The 14,029-nt window shown below is 37.0% G+C and overlaps 1 protein-coding gene across 2 annotated transcripts; it reads left to right on the top strand.

Moving 5' to 3' along the window:
- Nucleotides 1–3,452: 3,452 nt before the first annotated feature.
- Nucleotides 3,453–8,978, top strand: LOC143040706 (uncharacterized). 2 transcript variants are annotated; one of them, XM_076212037.1, is made up of 6 exons: nucleotides 3,453–3,480; nucleotides 5,312–5,374; nucleotides 5,918–5,977; nucleotides 6,402–6,461; nucleotides 6,635–6,748; nucleotides 6,965–8,977. In XM_076212037.1, the coding sequence occupies exons 4-6, from the start codon at nucleotides 6,425–6,427 to the stop codon at nucleotides 7,786–7,788; spliced, it is 975 nt and encodes a 324-aa protein (XP_076068152.1). In that variant the 5' UTR covers nucleotides 3,453–3,480; nucleotides 5,312–5,374; nucleotides 5,918–5,977; nucleotides 6,402–6,424; the 3' UTR covers nucleotides 7,789–8,977. The 2 variants fall into 2 exon arrangements, with proteins under 2 accessions (XP_076068152.1, XP_076068151.1); XM_076212036.1 differs by lacking the exons at nucleotides 3,453–3,480; nucleotides 5,918–5,977 and adding an exon at nucleotides 3,490–4,308 and having other exon boundaries at nucleotides 6,965–8,978.
- The last annotated feature ends 5,051 nt before the right edge of the window (nucleotides 8,979–14,029 follow it).

The following is a 14,029-nucleotide window of genomic DNA, read 5'->3' as shown; positions in this document are numbered from 1 at the left end:
AAATGATATTTTTAGAGAGAGAGAGAGAGAGAGAGAGAGAGAGAGAGAGAGAGAGAGAGAGAGAGAGAGAGAGAGAGAGAGAGAGAGAGAGAGAGAGAGAGAGAGCGAGAGAGAGAGCACATCCAATGGACTTGCCACGGAGATGAAGATGTTAAACCTGAAACAATGGGTAGGGAGTACTTATTTATGAACGATATTCTGACGCAGCCCGAAGGGATTTCTCCCCGTCTTCTTTTTTTCTGCACGAGGGGACAGAGAGAGAAGGGGAGGTCACCAATTAAATGAAGCGGCCTTGCTGTGCATGCACTGTGCCTTGCTGCATTGCGTTTGACCCAGGACAGTGGGCGGGATACAGGGATAACCCGTCATCCACGAGGAGCTAAGATGGGAGGGGTGGAAAGGGTGATGGAGGGGAGTGGGTGAGTTGGCTACCTCCCTTATAAGGGGGAAAAAGTTTTTGGTATACAGATAGATAGATAGCTAGATAGATAGTGTAGGCCTTATGGTCTCTTGCAGTCTCCTTCATTCTTGTGTTTTTATGACATATTCAGATAGATAGATGAACTTGTATAGCAATACCTCTCGTACCATATAACGTAGATTTTGATCATGTAAAGCCTAGACAATTTAATTCAATTCAGAAGTGTAATTAGTGATAGAAATGTTACAATACACTATACAAATCATCACCACATTCTGACAGACGCAATTAGCAAGGGAAAAAGACTAGAGGAAAATGGAAATTTTGATTAAGACACATTTTAGTGACATTGTGATATTGTGTAATCATGGTTGAGACACAATGATTTTCTTGTCTAATGTCAAACTATTTTAGTTTTTTTTTTAATCAAATCCCATATTCAAACAAGGATTATCCCCAAAGCTAAATAAAATCGCCTTTCGTTAGCCATAATAAGATATATGAAGGCTGTCGTCAGATTTGGGTAGTGCACTGTACAATGCGGCCATATTTTATACATTTAGTTAACACAATTATTGTCCTCAATATTTACAATTTCCTTCAATATTAGTTCATAGTATCATGCAATAAAGATCTGTAAGTAATATCATCAATTGTCAAGCCTCCATTTTAGGTTTATTATTGTATTCAGTACTTACTTTCTCAGTGACCGACATTTCCCACGGCGTCAAACTAATTTTGTTCACAAGATTGTTCAGTTTTCCATCTATGACACACAACACTTCACATATCACTTCCTTTCATTTTTTCACCACATCACTAAACACAATTACTTTCTAAGTACACTTGAATTAAGCAAAATATCGCTCAAATTCCACACTCACAAAGTCCTTATTTACTTTTCTTTGGCAGTGTCGAATATCAAAGTCATCGATTAACGTCATTGGCTGAAAAGTACCTTACGTCACGTTCTTTCTAGACCAATCCCAATACATGTTTTGGAAATACGAATTGTAAAGAAAAATACATATATCTTATTTACTTTCAAATAAATAATGTTTTTCTTTTTACTTTTTTTGTCATTACATGATTGTTCAGATGACAAGTACGAGTACAAAAAAGTATGATTAATTTTGCTAACATCGACGACATTCATACACTCAGCCAGTAAGAAATAAACCATAAAGAAAAGCATGCACCTTCTAAGTATGGTTTTGGACATTTTATTCTTATTTGGTATTCATTCAGTACACCATTAAGCAAATACAATAATAATCTTCACCTAAATATACAATGTATTCTATTAGCCTTTCGCAAGTAACATGCTAAAACCCTCTTTACACAATTTAGCCCATGTGCAATGCCATTACCAAACATATAATTGTCTATTTTTCGTGTAACCTGTAGAAATCAACTTATTCTATATATGGTGTAATAAAATGTACTCAAAAAATAGTCGGCTATCAGTTGGTGCAGACATCACCTTTTTCCTACGGTCACAGACAACAAGGCCAAGTTTCAGTCATTGAGAGAGGCGAGATTGAGGCCCAACGAATGAAGTAAAATAGATAAAGAAATAAAACATAAAGAATTAAATAAATGAATATATGAATAAATAGATAAGCAAAACGAAAATATAATTTTATTACTAGTTTACCTTTGGTGTGGTATACTACATTCACCTGACTACGTTCACCAGCTATCTAATTGTGTGACTCACCAATCCAATGCTATAGCTTAACTACTCAAGCATTTATCACGACTCGTATGATAAACACATAAAATAATCTACAATCCTATAGTTTGTGAAACTGGTACGGAAAAGGGAAGTTTATTGTTAAAGTGAAAAATATAAGGAATTGGCATTTCCCTCCCCCCATCCCCAATCTATCACTTATATTATAGAAATATATATATATATATATATATATATATATACATATATATATATATATATATATATATATATATATATATATATATATATATATATATATATATATATATATATATATATATATATATATATATATATCCAGTGTACCATTCCTCTCTGTCTCCAATCAGTCACTAATTCCATATCTAAAGAATCATGATTCATCCCCTGTACCCTCTAGCTTCCCACTTCCAAATTTTCAAACTAAAGAGATTTCTTCCCGTCTTCTCCTTTACTGAATGAGGGGACGAGAGAGGGGTCGTCGAATTAATGAAACAGCCTTGCTGTGGATGTGCTGTCTCTTGCGGCACTGCTTCTGACCCAGGGCAGTGGACAAGATGCATGGATGACCCATCAACTAGGAGGTGCCAAGATAAGTGGGTAGAGGGGAGGGAAGTATGTAGGGGATGGAATGTGTGGGAATGGTTTCTATGTTTTTTGTTTTTTGTTTTTTTTTAGTTACCTCCCTTGTAAGGAGGAAAAAGACTTTGGTATATGTATGTATGTATATATGTATGTGTGTATGTATGCATGTATGTATGTACCTTCTATCTTCCCACTTAAAAATTTCAAACTAAAAAAATATAAATGTTGTCTCTATATACTAATATTCTAAAATGCTAAACTTTTTTTCCTGTGGAAATGACTGTCTTACCACTATCCCCAGCTTGGTCGTTTTAGCATCAATTCTTCCCCTCAACTGAATGAAATCATATGATGTTATTCAAAAATATCAAAAGAATATAACTGTAGCACCTCCTTCATCGAATGAAATAGGCATTGTAAATATTTCCAGCAAACTTTGATGGTCAAAAAGATTTTTGAGCGATAAAGCCATTGAACCCCAAATGACATTATCTAGCTGCCATATCACAACTAGATTTATTCTTAAAATAACGGACAAAGCATGGTTTATTCATATGTGGCAAAATAACCCATTAATCTTTAATCCACGTCCTGTACATTCGAATCCAGAACTTTCAAATGTACTGCAAAAAATACGCCACTAGCTCCTCCCACATTCAATCACATCGCCAGCTGTGGAAGGGGAGACTAAAGAATATACACGTGTTGTTTGTTTATGTTTATGTAGCCAGTGATCATCAACTGGAAAGTTGCGGAGGTAAGATCATGGCAAAACTAAAACCTAGTTCTATGTACAGGCTACAGTTTGACGAATCGAATGTGTTGTTTTCAAGTAGAATTTGTTTATTTTATTCATATATATCATTGAACTGAGAATCCTAGATTGTCATTTTGTGAAAGATGTCAATTTATGATGATAGCCATAGGAGATTCAAGATTGTTATTTTGGTTACTTTGTCTTTGATTTCTTAAAAGCGCCTGTAATTCAGACATAACAGTATAACTAGCCTTAAACCATAAAAAACCTTCAAAATCCTGATATTTTGATATATTGCGTACTTGCCTTTGGCTACTGTTTTATGAATAAAGTTAGTGATGGTGCAGCCTCACTTTATTAATTATGACAAAGTTTACTTATAAAAGTAACCTCGCCAAGCTAAAATATGGCAAACCTAGCCAAACCAAACCCCTTCTAGCATATCCTAATCTAACCCAGTCCAACTTAGCTTAATCATTCAAATTAACTAGGGTTATTGTTTAGTCCTAATTTACTTACCCATCAGATCAGACAAAACACATAGCCAAGTTTAATCTTACCAATAACCATATTTATAATTTGGCTTGCCATGACAACTTGGTATTTCTTTGGGAAACCATAACACCATAGACAAATTCAAGCATTGAGTGGTAAATTTTTTTTTTATCAGTCCCTGTATGGTAATAATTTTGTCCTCTGTACTGTTTCTGTAATGAGAAAAAAAAATCCTCCGATACTCAAGAAAGGTAGTGGTGACCAGCGTGCCAGAAGGCACATAGCTGAAAGCTGTCAACTTTAACCTGTACATGTCTTGGACTGTTGGGGCAGGTAAGTCACTGCTTGGAATTTGAGAGAGCTACAGGACTCGAGCTTGTAACTGTGCTGATACGCAACCTTTGACAATTCACCATCAGTGCACATTACATAAGAAAGAACCTAATACAATTGTGATGATTATGGTGAACCCCATAGTTTCTAACAAATAGACCTATTGATAACACTCTTATTTAAAATTCCAGGGTATTACAATTGTGATGATTATGGTGAACCCCATAGTTTCTAACAAATAGACCTATTGATAACACTCTTATTTAAAATTCCAGGGTATAAATACTGTTCATGCCATCATTATTGGGATTTGTGGGTGTGCTGTTAGAAATTAGTATTGAGTTCTGCAATAGATATTATATATATATATATATATGACATTGAAACCAGCTGCCCGCAGTACTAGTTGACAACAAAAATATAACAGCAGTTATCATGGGAAGAAAAAATTAATTTCCTGCTGCTTTCATAGTGTAAAATTCATAATGACATCTGTATGTTTCTATTGGGATAAATGAAAAAGAAATTATAATTAACGACCTGTGGGTCTTCTACAAAAGAGACCTGAAACAACAGATTGATTGATTGTTTCAAATATATTTTCATTATGCCACAAAAAATGCCAATCAGTCATAAACTGCCGGAGAAAAATAGTGTTTACACCAAAACTTTAAATAAAATCATGTACTGGTGTAGGTTTGCTTGAATATTGTGGTGAGATTTGTATGACAAAAACTTATGGTAGAGAAATATTAGGATTTAATGTGTGAAATACTTACTCTTCATACATACATATACAAAGGTCTTTTTCCCCCTTACAAGGGAGGTACCTAAAGTCAAAGACATAATTCCACTCCCACCCATTTCACCCCCACCCACTCTATTCCCATTCACTACCCCTCCCTCCCTCCCTCTTTTCTTGGTTCCTCCTGGATAATGGGTCATCCCTGCATTTTTCACTCCTCATGATTACTAAAAACATGTTCTTTATCTCTTATTTCAGAAGGTAAAGGTATCTGCAACAGTATGTCAGTGGTATCACCTGAAAATGAAGCCCACAACCAAAGTAAGACAGTGCATGCATATATACCAAAAGCCCTTACCCCCTTTAAGGGTAGCAAAGTCAGAGCATAACACCCACTATGTAGACATTAAAATCATTCAATATGGGTACTCCTTTCTCAGCACCTTGAGATTAAGAGTCATCCCATACCCTGACACATTGCATAGGTTGATGGCAATGCAGAGAGAGAGTACTCTCACAACAGGGCCTGACAATTTGAGATTTACTTCTCCTGTTTCATTATATGGTGACCCCCCTTCCTCAACTTAAATAAATATATAGAGCAGATGAGAACATCCCTTGAGGCAGCAGCATTTTTCAATAATTCACAATCCTCCTCCATTCATTCCCATCTTTCACATTCTATCTTGTTCTTCAGACATTACTTGTACCCAGTATACAGTACTATGTGATACATCTTAATGTAGATTTCCATCCATCTTTCATAGAAATTTACATGAGATGAAATAGAATCATTTTTTTGTTATGGTTCTAATTCTAACTTTTCTTTATCATTAACAGCAAGTTCCATATCTTTCATTTTAGGTGTAAGTATCCATAATATTATGTCAGCAGCATCAACTGAAAATGAAGAATAGTGTCAGGGTAAGACGATATTAAAGTATAATCTAGGATTTTTATATATTGTATATTTCCAGTATTATATGTTATGTATGATCACATAGATTCCCATGCATTAGTTACTGTTGTATAACAGAAAGCAATGATGAGAAAATTTGTGTAATGTTTGTCAAGATTCCTTTTATTACATACATACATATACCAAGGCTTTTTCCCCCTTACAAGGGAGGTAGCCAAAAAGGAAAAGGCATAAAATCATTCCCACCCATTCCATCCCTGAATATACTCCACACCCCTCCACCCTCCTTTTATTAATCTTCATTAATTCCTTCACCACTACTCATGATTTATCTTTTTGTTTTGGCTACAGTAAAGTATTTTCATTCAACCAGGAAAACTTTCTGTAGAACAAAAAGACTAACAGATTTTTTTTTTTTTTCTGTTTCAGGAGGTACAAATATCCGCAACAATATGTCTGAACCCCCAATTAAAAATGAAGAATGCCAGAGTAAGATGATTGTAAAGCAAAAATTAGTTATGTCTATGGATCTTAGAATATGTGACAATATCATTTCCACTGGATAACAGAAAGTATTAATGATAAGCATTTTGTGTGTGATATTTGTGATGCTTTCTTTTCTTGATCACCATTAAAAGGAAATTCCTTGTCTTTCCTTGCAGAGAACAGGAGTATGTCAGAGTTCTCAACAAAAAATGAAGAATATCAAAATCAAAGTAACATAGTTTCTGAGCAGACTTCGCAATTGATGAACTTAATTCCTGCATTATATACTGGTATGAGTTCCTTTGCAGAGTCAGCAATTCAAAATGAAGAATGTCAGAATAATACAGTGCAAGAGCAAATTTAATGATTTGTTGATATTATGCAAGACATGATGGTTTAGATTCCGGAGCATGACAGTAGTGATAAGAAAACTTTTGAATATAAGTGTCATAATGCTCTCTTTGTTTGATTATCACTAATAGAAATTTCCATGCATATCATTTCAGAAAGTTGCTCAACCAAAAAAGAAGAATGCAAGAGTGAGAGTAATTTGACACCAGACCAAAATTTACAACTTATGAATCTACTTCCTGCAATATATGCTGGCATGGGTTCTCTCGCATCTTTTGCAGAGACTTGTATGACAGAAAGCAGTGATGAAAAAAATTTTGTTTGTGAATTTTGTGATGCTTCCTTTTCACGATCATCTGGATTAAAGGACCATGCTCGAATACACACAGGGGAAAGACCTCACGTATGCCTCTATTGTGAGGCCTCATTTGCTCATTCAACAACATTGAAAAATCATTTAAGAACTCACACAGGCCAGAAGCCGCACAAATGTAGTCTTTGTGATGCTTCATTTTCGCACAGGTCCACCTTGAGAAGTCATATTCGTATCCATACTGGCGAGAAGCCGTACAAGTGCAGCCATTGTGATTCGTCGTTCACGGAGTCGTCCACGCTCAAGAACCATGTACGAATTCACACAGGCGAAAAGCCATACAAATGTACTTATTGTGAATCGTCGTTTACTCATTCGTCGTCGCTGAAGAACCACGTACGGCTTCACACAGGCGAGAAGCCGTATAGATGTACGTATTGCGAAGCTGCATTTTCGTGTATAACGGGACTAAGAAGCCATGTTCGGACTCATACAGGCGAGAAGCCTCACAAATGTGTACATTGCGAGTCCCTATTTTCGCGTTCAGATCATCTGAAGGTTCACATGAGGACCCACACAGGAGAGAAGCCGCACAAATGCAGTTTGTGTGAGGCTTCCTTTGCTCATTCAACAACACTGAAGAAACACATCAAGACACACTGTTGAGGAGACAGAGCAATTTACCTTTTGTATTTATTATGCGTCCTTAAGTAACTAAAAATATTAGTCATGAAGGCAGGAAACCTGTGACTAACATCAGAAGACTTGCACTTCCTTTTTTGTATGATGTGTGTAGTGGGGATGAGTGTAAAGCAAACTTGAAGGGTAATGCTTATTATATTTGTTTACCTATCTCTTATAATAATGGTAACTGATGCCACAAGTTTTACCAACTGGAAACCTACAGCCCCACAGTGGCAGGCAATGGTTCTTGGGCCCTACATTAAATCTCTGGGAAGAAACTTTGGGCTGTTGTCTGTTTATTAGTGCAGAACATTTTCCATACCACTTCCTTATAGAAGGGAACCAATTGTCGACTGTCAGTTTTCTTTGTGTTAAAAAGTGGAGGAACTACATTTGAAGTCAACAGGAATCTTGTGCCCAGTCTGAAAATCAAGTGTTAGCCCCATGGGGTTGCACCTGTATATGGAGGTGAGGGTGTTGCCAAGTTTTGAAGCTGGGCAGCAGGAACAGGAATACGATTCTCTGATGTCCAGCATGCAAGATCACCACTTCCAGGTATTCTCCATACCCAACCTCTTTTACAGAATCATATATTAGAATTTGACCTGCTCAGGTTAAAGTAGAACATTTAGTTTATATGTTTATGTATTTTAAGAGCACAGGTCTTGTATGAAAAGTTTTGCAAGACATTTGTTTCATTTATGCAATACAGCAAAGTTTATTTATATGGGAATGATTCCGTAACCTCATCAGCATGGCACCCTACCTCCAACTGAATAAAATTATTTGACATTAGCCAAAAAATCTTTTAATGCCATCATTGGGCCAAATGAATATATCTTAACCCCTTCAACATGATAGTCTACCCTGAGCTGTATCAGATTTGGCTGACACTAGTAACGGAAGTAACAGAATGACCACATCTGCAGGAAGGTTATCCAGAGCTGTATGAAATTGCACATAACCCCCCAAAAAAGGATTAATTGAAATAGGGTGAATATAAATATTATAATTTGATCCAAAGGGGTTTTCTTATAACTGATTTGCAACTGGTTGCAACCAGTACAATGTGTGTATGACTCATCACAAAAGGGATAATCTGCAAAAGATATTGTTCAGATGTTATCATTTGTTAAATACTTTTCCAAGATTGGCAAAGCTTCTGATTACACTGGGGAACACTCATTTTGTTGCATTTAAAAAAAGACTTTTCTATAGTCAACTTGAGTGTGCTGATTTCAAATCTGAAGTCGGGTTTTGTCTGCAAGCTACAGATTTTTTATGCAATTTGACATTTTTATTTATTTTTTAAATTTTCGTTATTATAGGAAATTGCAATATCAGCCACAATTCTTTTGTTCACTTGAATCTTAAAACAGTATGAAAGCCATTTCTGTACATTTATTAAGGCAAAAGAAACAGAACATTAACAGAACATCTATCCCAAAGTTAGATTAGCATCCTTCAGAACATCACCACAGCTGATGGAAGCTTATCAATTTCTTTGTGTATTTTTTTTCAGGCAGGAATTTGCGTTTGTAACTTTTGCGTTTGTACATTTCATCTGGGCAATTTCGTTTAATGCTCCAGCAGTAGTCAGCCATCATACTTTTGTCCCAGCGCCCTTGGTAGCGTTCTTCCATGATCTTTAGGTCTTGGTGGAATCGTTCTCCATGTTTGTCACTCACAGCCCCCAGGTTGTCAGGGAACTGATCAAGGTGGCTGTTCAAAAATGAAGCTTGATTTCTCATGTTGCACCCGAGATCACGAAAAGCGAGGAGTATTCTGTTCACAAGTTCACTGTAGTTCTCCGCCTTATTGTTTCCAAGGAAGTTATGAACGACTGCCACAAAGGATAACCATGCTGCCCTTTCTAAAGCGGTCATCTTAGCAACAAAAACTGATCATCACGAATTAGGGTTCGAATCTGTGGGCCATCAAACACGCTGCTTTGATCTTCTCAAATGATACCCTGGTAAAGCTGTGATGATGTGTTGGAAACATTCACCTTCGGTTTCCAGTGCCTTGACAAATTGTTTCATCAAACCTAATTTGATGTGAAGAGGAGGAAAGATGATCTTATCTCTGTTTACAATTGGGTCTTGTATGATATTTGGCATGCCTGCTTCAAGGGTGTCACGAATAGGCCAGTCCTTCTGGACCCAATGTCTGTCTCGTGCTCGGCTGTCCCACATACAGAGGAAACATGGAAACTTGGTGAAACCTTTCTGTTGTCCAAGAAGAAAGTTGACCATCTTTAAGTCTACACAAATTATCCAATTGTGCTCATGATACTTTAATAAGTCCATGACCATTCTCATATCATCATAGTCTTCCCGCAAATGCACTGAGTGACCGACAGGTACTGCTCCATAAACATTGCCATTATGTAAAAGAACACACTTTAGACTGCGTTTTGAACTGTCTAAAAAGAGTCTCCATTCAGCAGGACTATAGTAAGGTACACCCAGTTCTTTGAGAAGCCCTGGGATGTCTTGGCAGTAAACAAACTGTCTGTCTTTTGAAAAGAAGGTCACAAAAAGCTGGTCACGCTTTCTGAAATATGATACTTTAACAGAGTGATCAACAAGATTTCTGCCTTGTAATCTTGATGCCAAAAGCTCTGCTGCTTTCTTTGAAAGACCTAAATCCCGCACTAAATCATTCAGTTCAGCCTGGGGAAGAGGCTTAGGGACGGGGAAAGGTTCAGTGTCTGAAGAACAGTCCTCCGATTGTGAACACTTTTCTGACAATTCACTGTCTTGCTGGCTTGTATCATGTCCAATGTCTTTATCGTCCAATGAAGGCAAGCCTTTGAAAACTGGAACAGGTACTTCTTCAGAGTGCGGAACAGGCCGAATAGCTGAGGGAATGTTCGGATACGTAATCTTATGTCGGTTTTTCTTCCCAACACCCGTTGTGTTTACCATGCAGAAATAACAGTCAGTTACATGGTTGGTGGGTTCGCGCCAAATCATTGGAACTCCAAAAGGCAGACCTTTGCGTTTTCCTTTGGTCCAGTCTCGAAGCATTTCCTCACAATTGTGGCACACAACATGAGGAGCCCATTGCTTGTCTTTGATCACCAAGATGAACTTCAAAATATGCCTTGTAGGCACGCTTGACGAACGAGGATATGTTACGTCTCTGACGATTGAGTGTGTAGCATCCACATATGTAGCAGAAGGCATCAGGCTTATTTCTGCAATGATGTCTCATTCTGGAAGCCATGTTTGAACTGAAACAAAAGAAGAATGATCAAAATATTAGAAGCTATCTATATATATGGACGTTAAAATGCTTATACATGGTTTACGCAAGTTCACATAAGTACAATTTCATTAACCTCAAATTGCATACAAACTAGAGCTTGTGGAGAAAAACTAATTTCAGATTGATTTGAAATCAGCGCCTAAAACTCTTTCAAAATCCGTTAAAATATTCAATGCAACTCAAAGTTACTGAAAAAGTGTTCCCCTGTGTTATCAATTTGATTGAAATATGAGTGATTTTTACTCTTGACTTAGTCTTCCCTATATTTATTTATTTATACTTTTAAATGTTGGTTGAGGGAATTTAGCAATCTATCCATTGCCCCATTTCTTTCTTGCAAGAGAGAATTTATTTAATGACTGATAAGATACGAGTATTTTACTGTAGAAATTAATTTTATATTTTAACCTTAAGGACCTAGTTGAGATTGATATGAATTTATGTTTATGGTATCTTAGATTTGACCTGCCAGTTCTTACTACTTGGCAAGATAAAGGAAAGTTATTGTACAAGAAAATGGATAAGTGCAATTTTTTTTATGAAACCAAATTTGGACCAAATTCTCTTGACCAACTGTATGAATGCTAAAAGTAAAATCTGTTTGTATGTTTTTGACAACTATGTCAAACACCCCTGAAATTATTGAATGCATAAGAATTACTGTATTTTTACTCTTAGGTACTGTAACATATATAATATAGATACATTTCAATTTTTTTTTTCTTTCCTTCTCTTTAATTGTTTATAGTTTAGATGGAGAGGGATCACCTAACTACCAGCCTGAGGAAACTGGCCTCTCAGAGGGTCAACTACATACAAATGCTTGATGTACACATATCCATGTCTAAAACTAGTTAACTATCAAATGTTCAAACAATGCTCACCTGAGTTACAGATATGGTAAGGAGTATCTTAAGAATTTGGTGAGCAAGTCTAAGGTCATCATTTATAGTGAAATAATTTTACACCTCTTTTTGTTTCTCAAGAAATTTCTAGTCTTTCATTTCAGTCCTGTATTATTCTAGGACTCGTGCTAATCTGGCAGCACAATTCATCTTTGTATTCACCATACCACACCTTGAGCTTGGACACTTCACTGCATTGCTCTGTAGCTTTCTTATTTGAAAATGTTCCACAATTCCTGAAAGCCCTGATGGATACCAAGCATTTCATATCAGTTGGAGACTGCTATACCATACTCTTTATCACATGAATCATTCATGAGCTTCCCATGATGAAATCCTGATGGATTACATTTTAAGATTTTCCTGAATTTGACACAGCTTGAATGTTCCAACCACAAGTCTATGATAACTCCTAAAGAAATGTGCACTCTGGTAAACCCTGCAGTTCTGTAGGTACCAATGCATACAAGAACATTATCTCCTGTGCCACATCTTTTGTGTTGATATACCAACTCCAGTGTGGCTCACGTCTCCAGAACCAGGAACCAGCAATCCTCAAATTTCTGGACTTTGTAATATTCAAAGAGAGAAAACTATTACTGTACCAGATTAGCCCTGAGGACTAACATATATATCATAACCAGCTCTGTCAGTGCCAGTAACAGCATTGAAGTCACCCAAAACAAGCATGTACCTTGGTACTGATTTACTGTAGAATTGAGTTTGGCATGGAACATTTCTATCTTTTCAAGTTCATATGCCATGGCAATAAATGCTACAATAAGAGAGATGAAGTATAAAGTGTATTTCATCCTCATTAACATCATATCCTCATCATCCAGAGTAACTGCTATAACAGTGGGTTGTAGTCAGCTAGCTATACCGACAGCTATTCCTCCCCAACCCCAGAGGTAGATTGCATTGCTATGATGTAACTAAAAAACTTCACTATTGATCTCACCTATACCCAGTCTCCTTACCTGAGAGATCTATTACATTATTTTTAGGCCTTGGCTCCATTGATAAAAGGGGTACTACCTGAGGAATTAAAGAATATTCCAGACAAATATGAGGAGCACACCAGCAATTCATTTTGGACCTGGCTTGATGTGTTCATGCTTTGATTGCACCACCCTGGCTTCCTGTATAGTGTGCTCGGTGGACTTAATGGAGACAGGTTGCAAGTCCAACCCCACTAATGGTGCAATATACATAGATAATAAGATTTGCCCACCCATGCCCTTCCCCCACACACCAAAGAAATCAACAAGGGTTTATGGTTCAACAATCTCAAAGGCCATGAGAGAATATATGCAGCCACCATCTTGGCTTTGTGTAGGACAGTCATGGGCCATGTGGTGTCATCCCAGGTAATTGCTGTTGGCTTAAGGGGTGTCTGACTTGAAAATCCAAGTCAGGCAGCTCTATCAATTTGCCTCTGTAAGCCAAGAAGGGCCACTCATCTTGGCCTAACTCAGGGACCAAAGAGGCATGATGTTAATTCCAGAGTGACAGGGAGCAACTTCAGGCCAATCACAACACCAGGACATTGCTCAACCTCCAGGACTCCTGTCTTACACTGCAGAGATGCCAAACATGGAAAACACCAGTTAGCAATCCATAATGGGGTTGGATGGCCATTGACTCCTAGGAAGTTCATATGCCCCTTGGTTTATCTTCTTTGTTGTCCATGTGAGTATTTAGCACCTCTCTGGAGGAAAATAATATCTGAGGGGCAGGTAGTATTAAATTACATGGTAGTAATCAGATACACTGTATTTCACCTCCAACTTTTTTTTCTGTAGGACAATTTTGCTCACTGAAAGAGAAAATCATAAGCCGAAAGAGCTTAACCTACCTTTACCTATGGACCTTGTAGGCTGACCAAAGATAAACAATTGATGTCATATAAAGGACATAAGAACATAAGAAGAACATAATAAATAAAGGAGACTGCAAAAGACCATAAGGCCTACACTAGGCAGCTCTGTATCCATCACCACCTGTCATCTCCATCCATAAAGTTGTCTAATCGTTTTTTAAAA

Source organism: Oratosquilla oratoria, chromosome 29 (assembly GCF_046742065.1).
Source record: "Oratosquilla oratoria isolate Oo_2021 chromosome 29, ASM4674206v1, whole genome shotgun sequence".
Classification (NCBI taxonomy): domain Eukaryota; kingdom Metazoa; phylum Arthropoda; class Malacostraca; order Stomatopoda; family Squillidae; genus Oratosquilla; species Oratosquilla oratoria.
This window is presented reverse-complemented; position numbering and strand designations above follow the sequence as displayed.